The sequence below is a fragment of the Calonectris borealis genome, chromosome 1, assembly GCF_964195595.1.
Source record: "Calonectris borealis chromosome 1, bCalBor7.hap1.2, whole genome shotgun sequence".
Lineage (NCBI taxonomy): Eukaryota > Metazoa > Chordata > Aves > Procellariiformes > Procellariidae > Calonectris > Calonectris borealis.
Window position 1 is genome coordinate 57,968,891 of NC_134312.1, and position 23,852 is coordinate 57,992,742.

At 53.1% G+C, this 23,852-nt stretch overlaps 3 protein-coding genes across 8 annotated transcripts; 2 read left to right on the forward strand and 1 right to left on the reverse strand.

The window, feature by feature from the left end:
- Window positions 1–1,556: 1,556 nt before the first annotated feature.
- SOX10 (SRY-box transcription factor 10) lies at window positions 1,557–12,744 on the forward strand. Of its 2 annotated transcripts, XM_075155401.1 has the most exons (4): window positions 1,557–2,017; window positions 3,197–3,655; window positions 9,604–9,869; window positions 10,274–12,744. In XM_075155401.1, exons 2-4 carry the CDS (start codon window positions 3,246–3,248, stop codon window positions 10,987–10,989), a joined length of 1,392 nt encoding a protein of 463 aa, XP_075011502.1. In that variant the 5' UTR covers window positions 1,557–2,017; window positions 3,197–3,245; the 3' UTR covers window positions 10,990–12,744. The 2 variants fall into 2 exon arrangements, with proteins under 2 accessions (XP_075011502.1, XP_075011494.1); XM_075155393.1 differs by lacking the exon at window positions 1,557–2,017 and having other exon boundaries at window positions 2,990–3,655.
- POLR2F (RNA polymerase II, I and III subunit F) lies at window positions 12,163–20,053 on the reverse strand. Of its 3 annotated transcripts, none has more exons than XM_075155500.1 (5): window positions 19,946–20,052; window positions 19,741–19,810; window positions 19,430–19,560; window positions 17,776–17,847; window positions 12,163–12,564 (listed from the first exon to the last, which is right to left on the reverse strand). In XM_075155500.1, exons 1-5 carry the CDS (start codon window positions 19,963–19,965, stop codon window positions 12,513–12,515), a joined length of 345 nt encoding a protein of 114 aa, XP_075011601.1. In that variant the 5' UTR covers window positions 19,966–20,052; the 3' UTR covers window positions 12,163–12,512. The 3 variants fall into 3 exon arrangements, with proteins under 3 accessions (XP_075011601.1, XP_075011597.1, XP_075011609.1); XM_075155496.1 differs by lacking the exon at window positions 12,163–12,564 and adding an exon at window positions 15,907–16,100; XM_075155508.1 differs by lacking the exon at window positions 12,163–12,564 and adding an exon at window positions 16,432–17,262 and having other exon boundaries at window positions 19,946–20,053.
- Window positions 20,049–23,839, forward strand: C1H22orf23 (chromosome 1 C22orf23 homolog). 3 transcript variants are annotated; one of them, XM_075155470.1, is made up of 7 exons: window positions 20,049–20,315; window positions 20,656–20,718; window positions 21,110–21,286; window positions 21,753–21,887; window positions 23,086–23,186; window positions 23,498–23,573; window positions 23,651–23,839. In XM_075155470.1, exons 1-7 carry the CDS (start codon window positions 20,135–20,137, stop codon window positions 23,722–23,724), a joined length of 807 nt encoding a protein of 268 aa, XP_075011571.1. In that variant the 5' UTR covers window positions 20,049–20,134; the 3' UTR covers window positions 23,725–23,839. The 3 variants fall into 3 exon arrangements, with proteins under 3 accessions (XP_075011571.1, XP_075011556.1, XP_075011563.1); XM_075155455.1 differs by having other exon boundaries at window positions 20,057–20,315; window positions 21,753–21,899; window positions 23,498–23,839; XM_075155462.1 differs by having other exon boundaries at window positions 20,065–20,315; window positions 23,498–23,839.
- The last annotated feature ends 13 nt before the right edge of the window (window positions 23,840–23,852 follow it).

Below are 23,852 nucleotides of genomic sequence, written 5' to 3' on the forward strand. Positions count from 1 at the left end.
TCTGCCAGACAGAGGGTGAGCTGCCAAACTGCCCCTGTCCGTGCTGCGAGACTCTTTCTCGCCACAACCACAACTCGGGTCTCTCTTGGTGGGAGAAGTCATCCCATACTGCAAGACTTGAGGTTCACCAGCTGCTGCTTTGGTCGAGGAAGCAGGGCCTCAATGCTGTTTTGCTAGGCTCTCCATTGGGTTTTCTCGGCATCCAAGAGAAAGACACCCACATTCCTCTCTTCCAACGGGAAAAAGGCATCATGTGAAGAAGAGTATCTGAGCCCATCTTTTTTCTGGAGTAAGTAATGCTGAAGAGAAGAAAGGTAGGAGACGATCCCTTGAGAGTTTTTTTTGAGGGATGCAAGAGGCACCTTTAAGTATCTTTGCCTCCTTAATGCCAACGGCATGCAGCCGTTCCCCCTTCCAGCTCTGTTCAGTAAAGACTTCGCACTGGGCTCTAGTGAGGTTTTCTCTGCAGCCGCCCTATGGTTTCAGAGCTTTATTTACTCCAGACAACAGCAGGCGTGCAGGGAAACAGCCTTATGCTGTCAGCCAGGTCTGCAAGGGCAGCAGCCAGCCCCACAGATTTGTTCTGAGGGCTTTAGCTCAGCACCATCCTTGGGACTGGTTCCCTTATGCTTCATGTGGTGCCAGCCAGTGGCTTTGCTGGGTCTTTCTAACACAAAGTTTCTGGAGAGTGAATATGTGCTACAGGAGTTGAAAATGTTCTTGAAATCCCTTGAAGCTGGTTCCCTGGGTCACATCCATTCATCTCTTTGCATTTTCTGACTTAGCACTGAAGCGTCTTCAGGTTGGCTCTCCAGCGAGGAGCTGGGGCAGGAGCTAGGTTTATCTCATTGCTAACTCAGGAGGACCTGGGAGAATCATCAGATTTTTCGTGTGTGACCTCTCATGATTACAGGGTTGATGTTGGTCTATACCAGCCCTGGTGACAAAGGAAACTGAAGAAGACAACTACCAGAGGCATCTGGGAAGGAAAGCGAGCTAGAAAATGTAAGATGTGATGGAGAACATCCTAACCCATTGAGTGCTGAGATCCTCTACATGTCCCACTGCACGAGCAGCAAGAATGAGGATGAGTGAGTGTGAGAGAGTCCTTCTCGTCAGGAGACCTCCCTTTCCTCGTGAAAGACCCCACATGCCTTCAGGAGCAATTCAGCATGTCGGAGGAAGCAGAGCCTGCTTGTCTCGGCAAGGCCCCAAAGAGACGAACATGTTGTGACAAGCCCATTCCTAGGGTGCAAAAGTCCTAAGAAGGTTCAAACTGGTATCCACTGTCCAGCAGCATGGTATTTTCCCTGGACCTGATGTCCTCCACCCTCAGGACACCCCTGAACTCCTGCACCCCCTTTCCCACCCCGCAGACTCAGGTCTGAATGAGAATGCCCTTTTGGCAGTGTCTTGACCCCAGCGTCCTGGGCCAACTTGTTCCAGCACAGCGGGGTCCCCGTGAGACTCTGTGATGACGGGGACCAGGGACTCATTTGGCACATGGCAGGCACCAGACCCCGCAGGAGCAACCGTACTAGCAGGGGGAAGGAGGGGGATCCCAGTCCTGGGGTGCACACCCATCTCCCCAAACCCCTTCCAGCACCCCACCACCCCAAACCCCCCGGGCCACGCTGCCCAGAGCAGCCCAACGCCTGCGGCTCTCGTGAAGAAGCCGGCACTGGGGGAAAGCAGGGAACGTGCCCGCGGCCGAGGTGGGGTGGGGGGCTGCCTGCGTCCCCTCCCCACCGTCCCCGACCGACCGTATTCTGGCTCTGAGGAGTGCTTGGCTCCACCTTCCGCCCTTCCCTCCCCCGGTGCTAAGCAGCAAAGCCAGCTAGAGACATCCAGCCGGGGTATTAGTAAAAACCAAGCCTCCCTCTAGGAATGGCACTCGCCTGAGAGCCTCCCCGTGCCGCGCGCCCCGACGCCGCCGGGGCTGGGAGGGAGAAGAGGGGGGCTATTGGGATACAAATCACAGCCCTTGCAGGATCTGCCCGGCACACCGGCCAGCAACGTAAGTTTTCCTACCTGAGCTCGCTTGCACGCGCGCACACATTCCCTCGCGCTTTTTCCCCCCCTACTTTCTCTTACTTTTTTCGATTTCCCCAGCGAGGGTCCGTGTTGCCCTCTGAAACTGGAGGGATAGCAGCCCTTGCTCTGCGTTGGCTCTTTTTCAGCTAAGCCAGAGGCATGCTTTTCTATCACTTCTTTTCTTCTTTTTTCATTTCTTTCTTCTTTTTTGTATTTCTGGATGGGGGGGATAGAGAGGCCTTTATTTTTAGAGTGTTTCTTTCTCCAAGGGGGGAACTGCTGCACGGCAGCAGGGACTTTTAGAGGTGACTGCAGACAGGAGAGAGGAGGAGTGTGTGGGGCAGGCAACCCAAAGCCTTAGCTTGTCTCAAAGTTAAATTTGGTTTGTGTTTCTATCTGTATACATATATAAAAAAATGTAAGTATGTATATGCATACATATATATGGACAGGCATGTGTGTGTGGATGCAATATAGATGTATTTTAAGTCTTCGGTTTATGAGTTGCAAGAGGAGGGTGAGTGATGGGGTGTCCCCGCAGAGGCACTTTCCCACAGCCGGGATCAGGGTTTCTGGGTGTGGATCCCGGGCCCGGGCTGGTTCCCTGCTGGGTGGTGCCGCCCGCTCAGCTTCCCCGGTAGCCAGGATATAGGTCCCTTCTGGTTTATCGATACGGTGCCAGCGCTCCCCCTCCCACGCCTCCCCTCGGGGCACCGTGCTGGCGTTTCACCGCACGTCTTCGAAAGAAAGGGGCACTTCCCCACACAAGTTTTGTGGCCGTCTCCGCCATCCCGCTCCCCGTGGGGAGCTGCGCCCGGGCAGGACAGTCCATGTCTCTCTCCTTTCAGGTCCCCAACCCCCCTTATCCCTCTTCCTGCAGGCCCTTTCGCACATGTAAGCTCCAGACGATTGCAGAGATAGGGAGCGATATCCCAATTAATCAGGGGCCCCGACCCATCCCCACCCCCATGGATCACGGGTTTTGCGGTGTGCATGGCAATTGCTTTGCTTGCGCTTTTATCAAGCGGCCCCTGTCTCGTGGTCAGCTCTTCAGAGACCTTGGAGTCCCTTTCAGATTTGGTGGTTGCTTCTCCTTTTCCCTCTTTTTCCTCTCTCTTTCCTTTCTTTCCTTTGTTTTTGTCTTCCTCCCTCCCCTCCCCAGTGAGAAGAAGGACACCAAGAAGGAAGAGAGAGACGGCTCGAGAGCAACGATGGCTGACGACCAAGACCTTTCGGAGGTGGAGATGAGCCCGGTGGGCTCTGAAGACCACCACTGCCTCTCACCAGGACCCTCCATGGCGTCGGACAACTCCCCGCACCTTGCCGGCTCTGGGAACGGGGAGATGGGGAAGGTCAAGAAGGAACAGCAAGACTCAGAGGCGGACGATGACAAGTTCCCGGTGTGCATCCGCGAGGCAGTCAGCCAGGTGCTGAGCGGCTATGACTGGACCCTGGTACCCATGCCCGTCCGGGTCAATGGAAGTAACAAGAGCAAACCCCACGTCAAGCGGCCCATGAACGCCTTCATGGTCTGGGCACAAGCTGCCCGGAGGAAATTGGCTGACCAGTACCCGCACCTCCACAACGCCGAGCTCAGTAAGACCTTGGGGAAGCTCTGGAGGTAAGAGCGGGCGGCCGGAGGGGAGCGTGAGGGCTGAGGTCCGGAGGTGTCCTGGAGAGGACTGTGTGGTCACATGGAAGGATGGAGACTTAGCGGGATGGAAGGGGTGTCCCTTGAAAGGACTTCCTTCCCTGCGGGGAGCCCCCTTGCAGGAGGCACGGTTGGTGACTGGGGCACGAGTGGTGGTTGGATATAGTGAAGGCTTCCTCAGCAGAGCTCACCTCCATCCTGGGCGGCAGCCCTTTCCACGTGTTTCCCACTAACTTCCCCTGTTGTTCCGGACCAGGACACTCTTGTCCTGGTCCTCTCCTGCCTGACTGCCAGGGGAGATCTTGTTTTCTGGGCTCACCCTCTCTGTTGGGCCAAGCTGTGCACTAGCAGGAACTGGGCTGAGCCCCATCCAACTTAACTCACTGGTGGCTGCCTCGAGCCTGTTTGAACTCGGGTCCCAATGCCAACAGGGGTTATTTTCCACGCAGTGCCGCAGAGCAAGTGGGAGACCAAGTTACAGCCGAGGAGGAAGGTCAGGGGAAGGGAGCCAGGCGGTTGGAGCCCTGCACCCGTCCTTCACAGGGTGGTCCCAGTTTTGGCAGGCCATGCAGGTGCAGCGAGATGAACAAGGAGAGACCCTGCTAGAAAGGGGGGCTGAGGCTTAGCAGAAGGGAAGAGACCTGCAACAGTCCCAGCCTTAGCAGATCTCTTGCAACATAGTGGCTCAAACCAGCCCCATCTCCCTTTGCACCCGGAAAGACACCCTCCCTTCTTGCCGGCACACACACGCTCGTCCTTCTGGCCCCACCAGTTTGTTGCGCCCATTTTCATTTTGGCTTCAACCCGCTCTTCCTTCCTCTGGCAGACCGACGGGCTGCCCCGACTGATCGCAGCCAGCCCGTGGCTATGCAGAGAGCTGTCGTGCCCAAGCCAACCGTGTCAGGCTGGCCGTGCCACTTCTTTCCCATCTGACGGACTCTGCCAATAACCCCATCAACCCGTTATAAACACTTTCTGCCACAAGTCCCCAGCACCGACCCCCCTTGGCCTTGCACCAGCCAACGCAAACCGAGGCTCATGCAAACGGGCCCTCTCATTCTCTCTCCTGCCCTGACAGCATTTCGTGGAGGAAGCCCTCAACCTTGGATGGGCCAAAAGACATTTTTCCAAGCAGAAGCAAAACACACCCCGTCCAGCAGCTGATGCCCAGGTGTCCTCCTGGCTTCAAAGCTCCTTACTCGCAAGTAACCAAGCCCTTGGGCATTAGCTTCTCCCTCTGCTACATCACTCCATTTACCCCGACCTGTTGGTGTCTACTGTAATCCCAGCAAAGAGATTTCTTTGGGAAGTCAAAGGCAGGGCATGATTGCAGATGTCTCATCTGATGCTCTTTCCTGCTTTGTTCCCCGCTGCCTTCCCTTCCCTTTACCAGGGCACTTGCTCCTGCTTGGGGCTCTGCTGCCAGCCTCTGGACTGTGAAGCTGTGCTGGAAGGGGTGTGGGGGGGACCAACCCACCTTTTTTGTTCCCGAAGTGTTATTTCAAGCTATCATTCCTTTATTGCAAAATATTGCCAGATTTTAGAGCAATAGCCTCCCTCTGGACACTGCATTTCCCTTGAAAATATAGCAGAGCAGCGAAACCTTCCACAGGTATCGCATTCAGAGCGCAGGGAGACACATCCCCTGGCCCGTGGCCACATTCACGCACCCGACTGCCTCCCTGTTCCCAGGGCACGGCTCCCACCGCTGGCTGCATGGCACTTGGAGCACGGGGACGCTGCCACCGGACAATGGTCAAGGTGCCTGGGTGTTTCTTAGGGCACCGTGCGGCCAGGGAGCATGGGTCAGGCAGAGAAGCTTGCGGGATCAGGCCTGGGGTTGTTGCATGCTGCTGGGTTTGCCACCCGACTGCTTTGCTTGAACACGTCTCCTCTCCGAGCGTCCCTAGTGCAGGCTGTGGTTCTCCAAGCCGTGTCAGCCCCTACGGGGATCATACTGCAGAGTAAGCTGAGTTATGGGTGCAGTCAGTATCTGGCCTGGGCAGAACCACGTGCATGTGTCTTTCTGTGAGGTTGGGGGGGAAATATCAGCCCACAAAACTCCAGGAGAGGTGGCCCAAAGGTTGCCAGGATAGTAGCCCTGAGCCTCGCCTTCCAGCCACGGTATGGCTGGGTCTTCCTCCATTCAGGTTTCCATTGCCCTCATCTACGCTGTCCCCAAGGTACAGCTCCTACGCGTCGGTACAACTGGGTTTTGCTCTGGACGGCTTAGTCTCAAATATTTGACAAGGGTCCTGGCTGTTCACGTATCCCCACCCTTACAAGGTGGCCACCCAAACCCTACAGCCTGTACCACTAGTCGCTTTGGAAAATGCGGGCGACTTGTATTTCCACGTAGGCTGCTCTGAGCTTATACAGGTAAAGGGCACGTTAGGCAGAGAGAGACGAGTGCTGGTGAGCACAGAGACTGCCTGCAGACCACCATTAAATCAAGCACGTCCCCAGCAATCGGCACTGGGTGGGGACAGCAGAGGCTGGGAAATCTTCTTGAAAGGCAGCTAGCAGATTGAGCGATAACCCCAGTGCTGTCCCATGTGCTCTTCTCTGCAAAATGGGCTGGGCTTTTTTTTTAAGCCCGGTCTTTGCTCCAGCTTTGTGCCACAGCCGTGTTCCCCATGGGCCCCAGCCCTCGCTGGGAAGGGCTGCAGGACATGCCCCAATGGTCGCGCTACCCGCCTGGCCCCAAGTGCAGTGCCGGGGGGCTTATGGCCCGATCCACCTCCCCCAGTCTGTACCCACTTATGGTGTGTGAGGGGTGCAGTCGACAAACCACATATACTAAAAAAGAAGGGAGGGTTTCTGTGCTTGACGGTCATGAAATCTCACCTTGGCTGCTTTCCTTCCCTGGGGTGGGACAGGGAGCAGCTCTCAAATGGAGGCCGGCCACTGAAAATGTCAGCATGACTCTCAGCCAAAATGCCGGCGTGACTCTCAGCCAAAATGCCAACCAGCACCACCTCCCGGGCCGAAAACAAGCGAGGCACGGGAAGAGAGGGAGGAAGGCTCGGTAGGGAGGAGTGAGGGGACCCGATGGAGGGATCTTTGCATGGGGGTGGCAGCACCCAGGGAATAGGGTCATGCCCACAAAATCTGGGGCCGTGGACGTGTAGGAGAGCCCACCTGGCTGCTTTCTGCTCCCAGCCAGCCCTTGCCGTGCATCTGCCCCTACGCCCAACCCCATCACTACACTGACTCATCGGCAGCCGAGTCCCGGCACAGGGTCAGGCCTCTGGCCGCCGAGCCAGTCGCCTGGCACGCAGCGCGGTGCAATGCCAGGCAGCAGAAGGGGAGGCTGCAAGAGGTGGGCAGAAAGATTTTAGCCCTTCTTTCCCCTCCTGGAGCAGGGCGCTGGATGCTTGCCCCTCTCCCTTCGGCTCGGGGGTGAGCATTTTGTGTCGGGGCGGGTTGCGAGGGCTCAGTTAAGCCCCATGAAGGGCTTTGCTCTGTGATCCATAACTTCTCTGCCCGTGCGAGATTCCTTTGCATTATGGCCTAAGGAGCGTGGGGGGCAGGAGTGGGAGGGCAGGAAGCGAGTGAAATCCAAATCCCCCCAAATCTCCTGGCCTTTGCCTGCTCTCACCAGTTTCACTTTGCTAAAGCCGATTTGAGCTCTGATCCCAGCAGGAGGGAGGAGGGAGCAGGCAGCCTTGGAAAGGAGAAGGCAAAGATGCGGGGAGTGGACTTGCTGCTCTCCTGCTGGTGGCACTGCCCGTGGGCTGCTGTCAAGGGGAGAGGAGGTGACACAGTCGGGCATAGCTCAGAGGGCAGGGATCTGACTCCTGCACAGCCTCAAGCGGCTCTGGTTCACGCCATCTATGAGACAGATCTAGGAGGCTGAGCTTCGGTCTCCATGGGAGGCTCTGCTCCGCGCTCGCCATGCAGTATGCCCTGCAGATCAAAGCTGGCTGTGCAGCCTACAGCCCTCTCGCTCCGAGAGGTGCTCACATAGAAAGAGACCTTTCATTCCCAACCACAGCATCTTATTAGCTTTAGCACCATCTGGGCTGGGAGTGCAGGGATGCCGGAGCCTGGCTGCCTCGTAGTGAAATGTCCTGGGTTGCAAGGCTGCAGGTTTTCCTGCATCTTCCATGGAGATGGGCATTCTGCAAGGATGAAAGTTTTGCCAAGGCAAGGTCGTGTCCCAGTCCACGATGCCTTTGAGGGTTGGCCATGATGTCCCTTTGGACCCCTTGGAGGGCCGTCTGGAGCAGCGCAGGCTGAGGGATTAGAGCCCTCTGGGACGTGTGAGCATAGTGTACGGTGGCGGAAGGGAGACAGGAAAGCTGGTGTTGGATTCACGGTGGCTCAGTTGCTTTAATCTCCAGGATTAAGGCAGTGGAGGAATGTGGTGTGTGCCCGCGACTTGCTCAGGCTGCCTGGAGTGAACCCAGGTCAGGACCGTAATGGGCTCCAGCCCGTGCCATACACCTTCTAGCTGCCGGCCGAGGGGATGCACAAGGAGCAGGGGGAAAGGGGGTGCTTAGGAACCAACCCATTACTTGCTGGCGACTGCTTTGATCCCCTGCCAGTTTTATCTGTGTGCTCCTTGAGCCATGCTTCCTCTTTGTCTTCAGTTTTTCAGGCCAGTTCAGGCCTTTGTATCTTCCTCAGTGCCTACAGCTTAACAAAATTAGTCCCATTTTAGTGCTAAGGCTTCAGGGGTACCAAGGTGCTGGCACAGCCCCACCCCCAGGTAGTTCTTTTCTTGGGGAGAAGGCGGCATCTCATAAATGGAGTACTTTCTGCCGTTTGAGAGCCCTGCCATTTCTAACGGCTGTTGGAGTTGCAAGTTATGGGAAGACTGGTCCCTTCCGAGAGCACTGGTTTCTGGTTGCAAGCAGCATGACTTTGAGTCACAAGAATATTTAAGGGGAAAAATCATAAAATGAAACTGAAGTGCTTCCAGCCTAGACGCTGCTAAAGGCTTGAGCAATGAGGTTGATCTCATCTTCAAGTGCTCTGAGCCATCCTGCCCGCGCATTTCACCATTTCCTCAGAAAGCCTATCGTCTTAACTACAGCAGCCCATGATCTGGCAGGAATACAGAGAAGGAGCTTACATTTTTGCAGTGCCTTTCATCCAGAGACCAAAGCTTATCTATTTCTACAAGGCTAGCAATGTAGCGGCTACATTTTTCACAACTGCTCGGCTAAGTTCAAGAAGGGCTGGTCCTTTGTGCTTCAGCCTTTTGCATTATCCATGTCTAAGGTGAGCAGGGGCTCCAGCAATAGCAGAACACACTATTTCCCCCCCTTTGAAATTTTCCTTAATTCCCTTCTAGGATATTGCAAGATGCTTAAAGGCCCAGCAAGTTCCACACAGCAACATGGGTACTGTGGAGCCAACACCGACTGCTGCCATTTGCGCTCAGTAGAGCTTCAAACTTGGAGCAGAGCCTATGGAAGGGTGGGAGGTTAAACTGGAATAAAAAGAGTCTGGGGACGAGCAAGAGACATGCAGGAGGTAGCAAGGGTGTGCCCTTAGTCCAAATGATGATCCCAACTGCCCTTCATTTGCCCAAAGTCTTTGACAGCAGCTTGTCCAGCCTTACTTTACACGGCTATGAAAGGCTGCGCTTTGCCTTTGGGCAATGTAAGAGAGGGTATTGAACTTACTGAGGTGAGAAGCATCACGCAGCTGAGGAAGGGGGACCCAGCGCTGGCACCAACCAGTGTCAGGGCTTAATAATTAAGGAGGACGAGGAGAACATTTCTGTCCCCACTGAAACACCACCAAGCTCTCCCTTGTTGTTCTGGGAAATACCCTCAATGGGGCAACACACTGACATCTAGATTTACCTGCTGTGTCCCACAACCCTGTGTATAGGTGCGTTTTTTTCTGACGTACCTGCCCCTCTCCTTCCCCTCTTCTCCTCTTTACCACCTTGGTCTCTGCAGGCTGTTGAACGAAAGCGACAAGCGGCCCTTTATTGAAGAGGCAGAGCGGCTGAGGATGCAGCACAAGAAAGACCATCCCGATTACAAGTACCAGCCCCGCCGGCGGAAAAATGGCAAGGCCACACAGGGCGAGGGTGAAGGCCAGGTGGAGGGGGAGGCTGGAGGGGCTGCCGCCATCCAGGCCCACTACAAAAACACCCACCTGGATCACAGGCATCCCGGCGAAGGGTCACCCATGTCCGACGGCCACCCAGAACACTCCTCAGGTGAGTCCCAGGTCTCAGTGAACATACTGACATGTTACAGCCAACCCGGAGGCTCAAAAAGACCAAGTCATCACAGTGAAAGCCTTAGCAATGTGGCTCACATCTTGCTTGTGACCCAAAAACCTCTGCTGGAGCAGCAGCATAGTGACGTGTCCACGTTTCACGGGCACTTGCATTCCTCTGGTCAGGCAGGGTGTCATTGCACCCTCTCTCTTTTTCCACAAGATGATATAAAAAGGTTTGGTTTTGGCTGGCTATTTCTCTCTCCCTCCACTGCAGTCTCCAGCTGGACAGTTACTGGCAAACTGGGAGGAGTGGAGCTGGCATGTGTATAAAGCCCACGCATAAAGTGGTAACTCACCTCTCCTCTCTCTTTCCTCCTCAAAATGTTTTTCACGTTGCAGGTCAGAGCCACGGCCCCCCCACACCTCCTACCACCCCTAAGACCGAGCTGCAGGCAGGCAAAGCCGACTCCAAACGAGAAGGGCGTTCCCTGGGGGAAGGGGGAAAGCCACACATTGACTTTGGCAATGTGGACATCGGGGAGATCAGCCATGAAGTGATGTCCAACATGGAGACCTTCGATGTCAATGAATTCGACCAATACCTGCCGCCCAACGGACACGCCGGCCACCCAGGCCATGTTGGGGGCTATGCAGCAGCGGCGGCTGCTGGCTATGGCCTCGGGAGCGCCCTGGCTGCAGCCAGCGGACACTCTGCCTGGATCTCCAAGCAGCATGGAGTCTCCTTGCCCACTGCCACCTCATCGGTGGTAGACTCCAAAGCCCAGGTGAAAACGGAGGGGTCCGCCCCTGGAGGTCATTACACTGACCAGCCCTCCACCTCCCAGATAGCTTACACATCCCTGAGTCTGCCCCACTACGGTTCAGCCTTCCCCTCCATCTCCAGGCCCCAGTTTGACTACCCGGACCACCAGCCCTCGGGACCCTACTACAGCCATTCCAGCCAAGCCTCTGGCCTCTACTCTGCCTTCTCCTATATGGGACCTTCCCAACGTCCCCTTTACACTGCCATCTCTGACCCTGCACCCTCTGTGCCACAGTCCCATAGCCCCACACATTGGGAACAGCCTGTGTATACGACTCTCTCCAGACCGTAGGGAATGGGGAACAGTGACCGAAGCAGCGACGGAAAGGCTCCGAAGAATCAGCACAGGCAGAAGAGCCTCCGAACTCCGAGGTCACTCAGTGCCATCCAGCCACCAGAACCCACTGAGTATACAGAAGTGCCTTTCTCGACCCCGGCTATCGCTGGCTCACCCGCCTAGAGGAAGGTTTTTCGTCCTTTCACCCTTTACCGATTTCACGCAGGCCACACGATTGGCTTGCGACACCTTATTGGCCTTCTAGATGAGGAGGATTCTAGACATGGAGTGACTGGTCCGTGGTGGGTTTCGTTGTGCGCACCCTGGACTGTACGATGAGAGAGACTGTCCTTTCCTTCCCCTCCCCAAACTACTCCAGGGAGTGAGCAAGTGTTTCCAACAGGCCACAACGGCCAACACTTTGTCACCTGCTGTGGGTGAAGGGTGGTTGCTCAGCCTTGGTGAACATGTTATGGGAGGAGTAGTAGGGAGGACGGCATGGCCGGCTTCCTTGCGATCAGTGTCGTGCAGCAGTCCTGCCTAAGATTCACACGTGCATGAATCTTGAACCCCATTGGAAGACCAACCTACGCTTGCTTCCCTGCTGATTTCCACAGCTGCATCCTAGCTTTTCTCCCTGCTTCTTCTCTCCACCCTGTCTCTGTTTAATCCCACACTCTTTCCTGCATGGAGATTTTAAGGCTTGCCTGAACAACGTGTAGGACTCAGGAACCACATTGTTGGTCTTAGCGTTACTTGTATCATAGCCTGTGTGCGCACGTGTGTTCATGTATGGAGGTGTAGGAGAGGTGGGGAAGGACCGATGGATCATTAAGGTGCTGTGGGTGAATCCTCCTTTCTTACAATTACTCTGTATTGTTCATTTATGTCTGGCATTTCTGGCATCTCAGTCCTTTCTAATCTCTTCAGTATCCCAAACAACCTCTGAGCAAACTTGGTCCTTGCTCTTCCACGTCTGACTGTGCCTGCCTGAAACTTGCCAACACCCCAAGTACATTCCAATACTCTCCTTGCATCTCCACTCCAAACTCAGGCTGATGGGGTGTGCATCCCCGCTCGTTTGTTCATCATGTCTTCCAGTCAGTCAACGCCTCCCTCCTACCTATGCTGAAGATGCAAAGATACTCCTGCGGCTTTAAGCAAGGTAGACACGCACCCAATCTTGGATGAGTGTAAAGAACATAAGCCTATTTATGTGCAAAAGAATTCGTTTTCCCCTTTGGGTTTCAAACTGGAAACAACCAGCTCTTGCAGTCAGATCAACCTCCTTTTTTCAACCCAACACCTGAGGACAGTCTGCTTACTTCTCCTTTGTCACCTCCAGGACTGGGGTGGTTTGTCATGCCAGGGAGTGAACTGGCACAAAAGTTGCTGCAGGAAAAAATGACTCCTGGCAATTGATCGCAGAGGCATGTTGTGGGACCTTCCAATGGATATTCCAGTCTAGAAAGATAAAGTGCTTTGACCAAACATGGACTGTGATTGGTGCCGCTGTTTCCCCTCTGCTGATATGACTGTCAGATGCCGTTCCTGCCTCCCTTAGCTATGGATGACTTCTCCTTGTGGTGTCTGAAAAGATCATGTAGAATATTTGCTCCCTGTACACATGTAACCTCTTCCAGCCCTGTCCCCTTATTTATGCAAGTAGCACCTTCCTCCCCCACCTCCCTCTCCCCAGTCTCTATGCTGTCCTAGCACCATTAACTCTGCATTAAACATATGGAATAATAAACTTAAAAGTTTCATTTTCATGTGTCTTCTTTTTTTGACTTCTTTCCTGAAAGTCTCTGTTTTTTCCCCCAGTACGTGTACGATGGGTCACACCACCACCACACGGATCCTGTGCACAGCCTTCCTCTGCCTGTCATGAAGAGGACACGGGCAGAACTCTGACTGGCTTACCAGACTCCTTCACGGAGACGAGACTCATCTCCTGTTCACACCCCAGCTCTGGTCATTTCTTCAGTGAGAAATGTAGTAACACTGATTTCTGGTCTTCAGCTACGATTCAGCACATGCAATTAAGAAAAGCACTGTTTTGCACGTGCTTCACCCAAGAATTTCTTAGTGTGATTGTTAATGCTCTTCAGAATAGGAGTGTGGGGTTTCTCCTCTTGGTTCCTCATCACCAAGTGGCAGATGACGTACCTTCAAAAAAAAACTTCCCCCCCCAAACTTGTGTATTTTGGAAGCATTCGTTTCTTCGTAGAAACTCACCCCCCCGGCCTCTTGCCTTCCTCAAGCAAGAACCTAAATAGAAACACACACACTCACACTCAGAGAGTATATTCAAGCATAGATGAAGGATAGATGATTTTACTTGTTGAGGAAGACATCCTGGGTGTAGTCAGGTCCTGGGAGGCTATCTGAAGATGTTTGGAAAGAAAACGTACAGCAGATATCAGTCTGCTTAAGAACACCTCTCAAGACCAATGGTAGCAAGGTAGGATCCCAATTAACACAGAGACTCCACAACAATTACAAATTGATTCCAAAGGTTTCAATGCAGATGCATGTGATCGATCCAGTGAGTTTGTGTTCACTAAACGCTTTATGGGTGAGTAGAGCAAGCAGGACGTCTAGGAACTGTGGAACACGTTCAAAGCTTTTTAAAACTCACAGCACTATTTGGATGAAGTCCTGCATAGGGCCAAGAGCATCATCAGCAGAATGGCTTAATGGATCTAACACTGGTGATGCCAGCTAAAGAGCTCCATACAAAATAGGACTGTGGCCATTCACGGGAGAGGAGGAGAAATCTCTACCCCAAATTACAGGCTGCGGGAAGAGTCCGGAAGCGAACTACTGCACTGCTGACCAGGTCAGGAGCACAAAGGAAGATGGGAAGCCATGGTGGAGTTAGGGGTAGGAGACCTGATCACAGGGGTGGGAGAGAGAAGGGACATGGTGTGGACGAACAGAAGAGCGGAAAAAGAAAGTTCTTAACCACACACAAGTACCTTCTCTGGCTCTTCAAAAAGCAAATTAAGGAAGTGAGTGGGCTCTGCCTCAACCATTCTCTAGCGGAATGGGATGCCTCCTCTCATCTAGGAGGGTCCTCACAACTAAGACAGGACTGAGAATACCGGGGTAACAGAGGGGTTAACCACTCCTCTTGTAGCCTAGCAGGAGCTGGCCCGGCATCCTTCCCTATCCCTTTAATCGTATCTGATACAGATGCAAGGCTGGGGAGGGGAGGCGGGTAGGGAACAAAGAAGCCATTTAAAAAAAAAAAAAAAAAAGGACAAGAAAACGACCCCCGCGCTCCATGGCGGACGCCAAAACGATTGCACAAAGGCACCATTTCAGGGCTGAAATTTCACCGCACCAACATGATTAAAGGATTCCACGGTGGGTGGGGGGAGAAGGCTGAAGGCCACAGTGCTGCAAATTAACCTTTTCTTGGTAGGGATGGCCTGGACCAGGAAGCATTTGTGTTCCTCACAGTCGACCCCCTTCCCACACCTGCAACCGTCTCCACATTTCCTTTGACCTGTCATTTCGCCCAGGGACTCATTCAGCTCTTGCATTCTCGCCTCCAAAACCAGCTTCTCCTGTGCACACCAACAGAGGAAGGATGGACCGGTGCTTTTACAGGGAGCAGTAAGAGAATGACATACATGGCTAGTTATATGAGCTGAATTCCCAGGCAGGTGGATATAAACTCCCTTTGGGACGTAGATGCTCATCTGCAGCCACCGACCACACATACAGCATGGAGAATGCATGCTTTATATATAAGCACAAGCTTTAACACAAACTAGTTGGAAAGATTCTTCCTGGACCAGTGCAAAGAGAAAAATCAATGTAAAGTAGAAACCATAGGTGCACCTTCTCTCTTCTCCTCTTTAAAAAATGAAAACAAAAATTCCATGGGCACTTTTTAATATGATAATTGAAAAAGACTCAATGTTTTCTGCCCAAGAGCTCAATCTTCCTCATGCAGAGCAAGAACCGTGGCGTACACAAAAGATCAAGAAACGGAAACCAGGCAGTGGCTGGCTGGAGGCCCTTGCAGATTGTAATGCATCCACCCAGCTCCTCTTGATTTGAGCACGTAACCTCCCTGCACGTCAGAGGCAGGAGTGCAGGTGCCTTAAGGGGACAAATGACTGATCTTTCATCACACTACAGATTAAAGGAACTCTAGGATTTAACTACTGTTGTGCCACTGTAAGAACCACCAGAGTAAGTACAACCGAGATGGCCGAAGAGCACCCACACACTCAGGACCGTTAGTTCCAACCGCATGTCAGAAAAAGGCTGAAAGAGGAGCAAACGCAGCAACAACCTACGACTGCCGAGCTGGTGGGACCGCGAGTGGCGACCACGCTTCCGGCTGGGGCAGTGCCACTGAAAGGGGATCCCCACCTCTGATAAGCAGCAGGAGCAGGGAAACAATAGGTGATTTGATGAGAGCTGCTCTACAATACTCCTGAGAAGCCCCACAGCCAGCCCCGGCCAGAGAGGAAATTGGGGGTTTCCACAGCAACCTGCTCAGGGCACAAAGGCCCAACTGTCTAGGGGAAGCAATGGAGGTGTCTCAGCACTCCTGTTTTAAGAAGGGACGGGGTGGAGGGCTGGAGTCTTTCTGAAGCCAAAGTACCTGCAAGAGCACTTTTATACAGCAGGAGTTTAATTGGCTATTGGTCCTATAACCAGGGAGGAGCGGTGCTGGAGGAGGAGGAAGTAGCTACTGCAGTCTTTAGCCTAGCTAGAAGGTATGGCCTTTGCAGGTTAAAAAAGCTGCAAGAAAAGCACAGCACTTGGCTCCCTAATCTTATTAACACAGCCCATGACACAGAAGAAATCATGACCAAGCTGGTGGAGAGAAGTAAGAAAGTCTTCTCTTGGGCATGTAGGACTGAGATGAAAGAGAAGCTGGGAGGAAAACAAACAAACAAACCCACATTTAACTTAAAATGGGGAGGTTCATAATTTATTTACACAAATATAAACAAAAATAGAAACATCTCTGGAGAAGGAAAGAACCAAAACAATGGCTGGAGGCTGATCAGTCTGTGATAATTAACTCATCCACACCCCAGTCTTCATAGCTCCCGTCTGGAAGGTAACGACGGATGATTATGGGGATCTTGCGTGCTCTGAAGGGAAGACAGAGAGGTGAAAAGAAATGCCAGAGCCTTCACTATACCACTTCAGCAGGCAATGGGAACTGAGGTGCCCTGCCTTAGTGGCTTCAGTAAGCTCATCAGGTTTAACTGAAAGATCTGTGTAGCACCAGTGATTTGCTATTATACAGTAGAGGGAAGTCCCAACATCTTCCTCTCTTTTTGTAGGTGCAAAGCACTGAGCACACTTAGACTCAAAACAACCAAAAACCTACAGGTCAGCCCTCTGTTGCTACTGCAGGAATTGAGCACTGTGATCTGAACCCACTATGAGACAACACCAAGCATCTAACTAAGATATAGGGGGGAAAAAAATCAGGGACTTGAAGAACAAATCCACTTTTTGTTTGATGGAATATTTTTCCCCATAAGACACTACGAGAGTGGCAGAATTCTGAGAACCTTCACAAAAAAATGATATTCACAGAGTATTTCGCACCCTGAGATCAGTTACATTTCAAGAAGGATACATGAAATAGGGACTAATCAGGACCAAAACCTGGTACAGCTGGGGTGGAACACAGCATCTGCTAACAGTAGCTCCAATTAGAAAGCAAGAAAATGCTGAACACAAATTAACTTAATGGAAGTAGATTTAAGTCAGCGGAATGTAATCAGACAGTCTGGAATCTAACCAGGGCATCAGGTTTCAACCGTATCAGACTTGAAAAGTAATACAACTTCTTTAATGATCACATTCAGGGCCGTTGTTTTTCCAGTAGCAAAGTAGCTCTCTCATGCCAAGAATTACAACTGAATTTTGGCACAGAACAGGATGCCACTATACTTTGTCACACCCTGACTTACTTTCTAGAGCTCACGCTCAGACAGTGACCAGAAGCAACTCAGACTGAGCTTGGAGATCTGACAGGAACATGACCTAAGGAACTTTTGGCAATGATAACAGGAGCTGTAAAATCTGCAAAAGCAACTGCAAGGCACTGAGAAACTGGGGGAGCAGATGAACAATTCAGTTCAAGAATAGGGACTTAATCGGTAATGGTGTCCAGTTGCTCTGCTTGAAGGATACCTGCGTGTGATCTAGGTCACTGACCATGCAGGCAAACTGTGGGCCGGCAGGGAGCTCTTCTGTGGAAAGGTGGGCCTGTAAGTGGTCATCCAGAAGCTGCTTCTGCTACAGTGAGAAAGGATTTATTTATCTTCTTGTAAGCAGGGGACGTGCCTCCCCACAAGCACAATAAGCCAAGTGTGGAAGGGTGCGGGAAAAGAACATTCTTAATGGGGTCTCCACACCACCAGCCTGACCCTTATTTTATTGTTTGCCAGCACTTCATTTGAACACAGGTATGTTCAAACGGCTGCTTCAAATCAGTTCCATTCAGGGAACTGAACTGATTGCAGAAAGATGAGGATCTTGGGTTCTCATCATAGAAATAAAGAACACTTGGACTCCAAAGTAAAAGAGGTCAGAGCACTCCTAACCATCTGTACTTTGCACAAGCAACTAGGATGGGAGAGAGCAGCTGCGGAGAAGTCCCAAGGTGAAAAAGGGGAAGGCAACTGTAGTGCTCACTGTTATTGAGGGAAGACAAGGTTGTCTTGGAATAGGCTGCTAAATGCTGGCATGAGGAGAGGACTGCTTGCTTTATGGAAATCAATACGCTTACCGTCGAAGTCTGGGACTTACTTGAGTTCTTTCATGGCAATCAGCAAGGGATCTGTCTCCCCTTCCAACTCCACCATCACAGGGGCACACATCCTGGGACAGAACAACAACCATTTGAGAGAACGTACAGAGAAGGAAAAGGGACAGCTAAGCACGCGCCTAGCTACGTCATCTGGACAACGGCCAGTAAAGTAGGAGGGTGGGACACCACCTTGGCAAGTTTGATTTGCTCTCTTATGCACTTTGGGAAGAAAATTCCCCCAAATGGTTATGGACTGAGCTTTTACTTGACTGTTCTTCTTGCCTCATCCCTCAGCCTCTGCTGACCAGCTGAGGCTTGAGAGCCTGTTAGATCCACACCCTTCTAGCCACCCTCTGCTGTACTTAAATGTAAGGAAAAGAGTGGTTCTAAGAGGAACCCAATAAAGAGGGTGGACACACTGTAAAATGAGCCTCCTACAACTCCAGCACATCTCTTACGTTCTGATTTGCTCACACCATCCAGGCTTTGTTTGGGGGAAAGCGAGGGGCTGGATTTACGATGCATTCTACCTCTAGGAATTAAGAATTAAGCATTTTGCAGAGGGTTGTAACAGCAGAGCAAACGTGGGTGACGATATCCACCCATTAGACAGCAGCAGCAAAGAAAGCTCACGTTATGCGTGGATAAGGCCACTGGGGGCTGCTGCTGGCCTAGGTTCAGCACTGAAGGCAGAATATGTAGGTGAAGCAGAACCAGGCGCCAGAGCATTTTGGATTAAAGGCCTGGCACGGGCCCATCTCATCTCCCTCATTTTTCTGGCCTTCCACCAGTTGAAAGAATGTGCATGGAACAGCTTCACAGAGTGGAGACTGTGCAAAGAATAGCTTGGCAAAGTGATGATTAAGGAAAGATCTGATGACCACATATGAGCTTCTAAACAATGTAGAGAAGAGGCATTATTTTGAGGGTGGATATAACCAACATGGAAGTCAGAGACGTGCTTTCAGACAAACTTTGCCACAGCCTAATAATCTGGCTTATAAGGCAGTTTTTCAAAAAGTGCAAAACTTTTTAGTATGTATTATTAAAACAAGTCTAGACAGATAAATGGATCAAGTTGAGAGCAGCCAACCTTAAGAGCACTCAAAATAGGATTCAAATGTTATTACCTATCATAAATGAGGCCCCGTTATTCTAAATATTTTAAAAAACTTAGAGCTTGCCACAGTGCAACTGCATTTAAAACAGATTTCAGGTTGGTTACTCCATTACCAATTCCTACAGCCCTGTAGTATCCGCTGAAGACACTCTGGAGCATCCCTCGCTCCAACGTTGGCTTTTGTAAACCAGTTCTGAGCTTTCCAGCCCACATTGGCTCTTTTATGAAAGGCAGAAACCAGGATCAGCTTGTCACAACCTCTGTTCATTTTGCCTGTGGCCTAGATTCATTGCAGCTGCTGAATGCCCCCCTTTCTAGGCACAAGTACCACAGTCTCAGCCAGGGAGAGATACAGAGACTTCAGTGCAACTAAGAGCTCCACGGTCCTGTGCTTCAGCATTGACCAAGATGGTGATATGCAAGCTCAGCAGTCATGTAAGGGATTACATGAGATCCAGGAGTTTTTAAGGAAGGAGAAAACCAGCTTTAACAGGGAAGGGAGGAGAGGCTGTGGCAATTCTCGGGATACTCACGCTATCTGGAGGGCACGAGTGCCCAGGACTCTGGCTCGCTCGTATTTGGTCATGTAGGGGGTAGTGATCCGCTTCTGGTTCGCCTGCTGCCGCTCTCCTGAGGGGAGGATTTCCACGTTCTCCTGTCCCTCCTGGGGAAAGCAGACCAGCGCTCCAGCTCGGCTGCGCCCACCAGCGAGGCCTCGCGCTGTTGGGAGAGCCCCTGAGGCCCCCCCAGCCCCAGCGACCGCCTAGCCGGGCCGCGACGCAGGCCTGCGGTACCGGCAAAGCCTGCCCGGGCCGGCTGGGGCGGTGGCCCGCGGGACACCCACCTCCTCCGCATTCTCCAGGTCCTCCAGGCCCTCATCCTCCTCCACATCGTCGAAGTCGTCCCCGTCAAAACTGCGGGAGGGACACACACGTCGCGGGCCGGGCCGCCCCTGCCACAGGCTCCCCCCGACCCGACGCCCCGGGGCGCGATACGATACGCCGCCGCCGCCGCCTCCCCTTCCCACCCCCGGCCGACCCCGCTCTCACTTGTCCTCGTTGTCAGACATGTTGCCTCCCCGCCGCCTTCCTGCCTGGCGGAAGTACGAACCACTTCCGGGTGCCCGCCGTGACGCTACCGGAAGTGCCCCGGCGGCGCCGTTGCCGTGGCGACGCGCCGCCGCGTTGCCCCCCCTACCCCCCGCGCCTCCGTTCTCTCCCGGGGCGCCGCTCGTCGCTATGGAGACGTCGGAGCGCCGCGACGTGACGTCAGGGCCCGCGGCGGCCGAGCCCGGCGGCAGGCGGGGAGGCGGCGGGGTGCCGGGCTGCGGTGGGACCTCGGCCGCGGCGGGGGGAGGCGGCGGCGGGCGCGCTGCCGGGCCGGCCCAATACAGCCCGGGAACGCGGGAGCTGCTGAGAGGTAACGGGGGAGCGGGGCGGGGCCGGGCCCAGCTGCTCGGCCTTCCCTTAGCCCGCGCACTGCCGGAGCGCCGGGATCCGGCTCGTCCTGGGGAGGAGCCCCCGCCCTGAAGTGAAGCGTCTCACGGCCGTTCCCTCGGCGGGAGCGGGGGAACCGGGCGGGCCCGGCGCCGGTGGCGCCGCCGCGGCCCGAGTCTTCTGAAGCTGCACCTTCGCCCTTGGGTTCGGGTTGCGAGGAGGGGTTGGCGGCGGGACGGGTTCCCCAGCCCGCCCCCGCTGCCGGAGGGAAGGCGCGGAGCCCCCGAGGGCTGCCGTCTTTGCCCATACGTCATGTTTTTCAGCGATGATGGAGGAGTCGAAACTGACGCGTTTCCAGAAGCGATACCTGATGGACTGCGTGAAACGTGAGTGACGGCCCTCTCGCTCTCCCGCCCGGTGCTGTGCTGCGGTGAAGAGCTTTTGCTGCTCACCATGAGTCGGGGGCACTCGCCCGCAGCCTGCTGGGATGGGCAAGTGCTTTAAAACAGCAGCACGGCTGCTGCTGACACGTGGGGACGTACGGGGCGAGGTGTCCCCAAGGGTCATCCGGGGAACAAGACGCAATGGCGTGACTTGAACCAGTCTGTCTCAGTCGGCACGCACCAACAAGCAGGACGAGACATCTGTGGCACCCGGGGTCTTTGCTTGTGGTGCTACAGTGGATCAACAGGCAGATCTTCTGCTGGTGGTAGCCCAGGGCCATCCATCCAGGCTCCTCTCTGTCTGACTTACTGTTATTTTCGGTTTGTTCTCCAGGAGGAGGTACCCTGCCCCTCCAGTGCCACCCCACATCCAGCAAAGAGCCAGCGCCTGCTTTCTCCCCACCAGTTTGTCAGCCAAGCAGGCTTTCAGCTAAACCACATCTCCGACCTGCCAAGGTCTGCCAGGCAGGAGATGCCTACGCCCGAGAGAAATTCAAGCCACGGGCAAGGCGTAAGTCGGCAAACACCACTAATAAATAAATGATGCCGCCCAGTCCCTCTCTTCGCCTCACGTCCATCCCCTGCCTGCAATCTGAGCAGTGGCAGGGAGTATCTTAATTGCTCTTCATCCTCACGCTTTCTGTTTTCAAAGATGTTTTAAAAATGGATCTCTGAGGGAACATCTGCTGTAACTGCTTGCTGACTGCTGCCCGCTGGCTAGGGGGGTGACAGGTGATAGGAACTTGCACAGTCCTTGCGTAAGAAGGGAGTGCTATGTAATTTTCTAGCTTATGGATGCCAGTTTGGTTGGCTCTTCGTTGTGGGTACACCTGTGCTGTGCTTGCGCAGTTCAGTCTGATGGGGCTGTCGTTAATGTAACGCTTCCTCTAGCATCATTAGCAGAGAAGCAGTGTGGCCAGGCACCTCCCTGAGGAGACAGGCTGCTAATCATTTATTTCCACCCTTGGAATTCACAGGAGATTTGGAAAAGGAGAAGCAAAGGCTCCAAAACATCTTAGCGACTGGGAAGGATGTGGTGGAGCACAAGGTGAAGCAGATGCTGGTTCAGACAAAGGAAGAGGAGATACCTGAGCTTGACCGGTTTGAAGAATGTATGTCTTTACGTACCCTGGAGGAAGGCAGGCGGGAAGCCTGGGAAGCCGGCTCCCTCCCAGGGCTGGGGTGGCAGGCCATGTTGCCGGTAACCTGAAGCCCGTTGCGGAAGGAGGCACAAAGCCCATTTTCCAAGAGAAAGGACTGGCTGCTGTGACGCTGTGATCCAGCTGTCCTCACAGAGCTTGTACTGCAGAGGTTTGCTGGCAGATTCAAGCTCCGTGGGCTGCCCGCACAAAGTGAACTCTGCTGGCAGGGGAATACGCTGGGGACGCGCAGGGTGACCTGGGCAGGAAGCCCAGGTACTGTGGGTCCTTCTTCCAGCCAGCGTAACTCAACATAGACTAGGACGCTTGACAGCCTGACTGTGGTTTGGGCTCTGTTTTCTTCCACTCCAAGATCAGAGCAGTTACACTAGCAAAGCTTAAATGTCGAGCAGAATTTTAAGCAGTGATGGGCTTTGGCCTGCAGAGTATTCTGGGATGGCAAAACCCTGCCTAATACCTCTCTGCGCTCGAATCTTCAATGTGCGTCTACACCCCAGCCAGCCCTTCGCTAGCCTGGGCAGCACAAAGATGGACAATGCTAGAATAACATGTACAGAATGGGTGCTTTGGTCCCTGCTGGAGGGAGGCCAGAGTGGCTGGCTTCACGCATGCTTTGTATCCTCTAAAACTTGGCGCAAGCTGAGCGTTGTCCTTAACACATCTGAAATACCCATGTACTTTGTACTGTGGCAAGATTTGGACCAGCTGGCTGCAGGTCTGTGCTGCAAAGCAGCAGCTAATGTTCTGTGCCTGTGCTGGTCCTGGGAGCAGAGATGGTTGTGGTCACTGGGTGATGCATGTCAATTAATGAACCTCAATGGCTTTAAGCAGGTTCTGTCTCCATCCACAGACCAGTTAAATTGCCCACAAGCAACAGAGAATTGTCTGTACAAAGAAAACTAGAAAGTTACCATTCTTGCAAGATGGGGAGCAGTAAGAAGATGGGCAGGGGGGGACTTTTCCCATTGTGTAAGGGACTACTGAGGTATTTTGATGACATGCTCAAGATGAGTGTTACAGCAGACATCACCCTTCCTCTGGCGGGACCTCAAGCAGAGCTAGGAAATTGGGGGTTCAGATCTAGACAGAAACGTGTTTTCTTGCCTTTTGGCTGAATCCTGTTTCCACAGTGTTTTCTCTTACCTGTCAGTGGTGAATGAAGTTCAGGAGAGGAAGGAGTTCCTGGCAGAGATGGAAGCTCTAGGACAGGGCACGAATTATCGAAGGATTGTCCTCGCTGAAATCTCACAGGTACGTGAGGGCCCTGGCGACATTGGCTGTGCAGCACGTGGAGGGAATCCCTAGTGTCAGAAACCTTAAAGCAGATTCTCCTTCCACTACCTGAGCAGGGAAGGAGAAAGGGGAGAGAACTGTGTTTCCCTTCATGGCACAGGACAGACAAGAATTTGGGGAATGGGGGATAGAGGTTTTCAGCCTTTTTTTCCATGTCTGCTTGTAACTTAAATCAGGGAAATAGAAGCTTTGTTCTTGGGGTTGGCAAAAGAAGAAAAGAAAGCTGCCAGCATTCTCCCCGCTCAGCTCTTCCTCTTTGTACTTTGCAGAAAATGCGTGAGATGGAGATCATTGACAAGAAGAGAAGTGAGGAAATGAGAGAGATCATGACAAAAGACATCCCTGGTGGGAACAAATCCGATCCCTACGACTAGCCCAAGGGAAAAACACAAGCACAGTTTGTTCCCACCTCTTCTTCCCAGGCTCTCGGCATCGGAGTCTCAAGGGCTGGTCTGTGCCTGTGCCCAAAGAGGGGGCAGCACCACCTGTTGCCTGAAGCCAGAAGGCAGGAGCAATTTGTACGTAACTGGTAACAGAAGAAAGCTGTTGTAAAATCCTACCCACGCACAGGATCCCTTCTTGCTCAAGGATATTAAAGAGATGAAAACACACTGCGGCGACCAA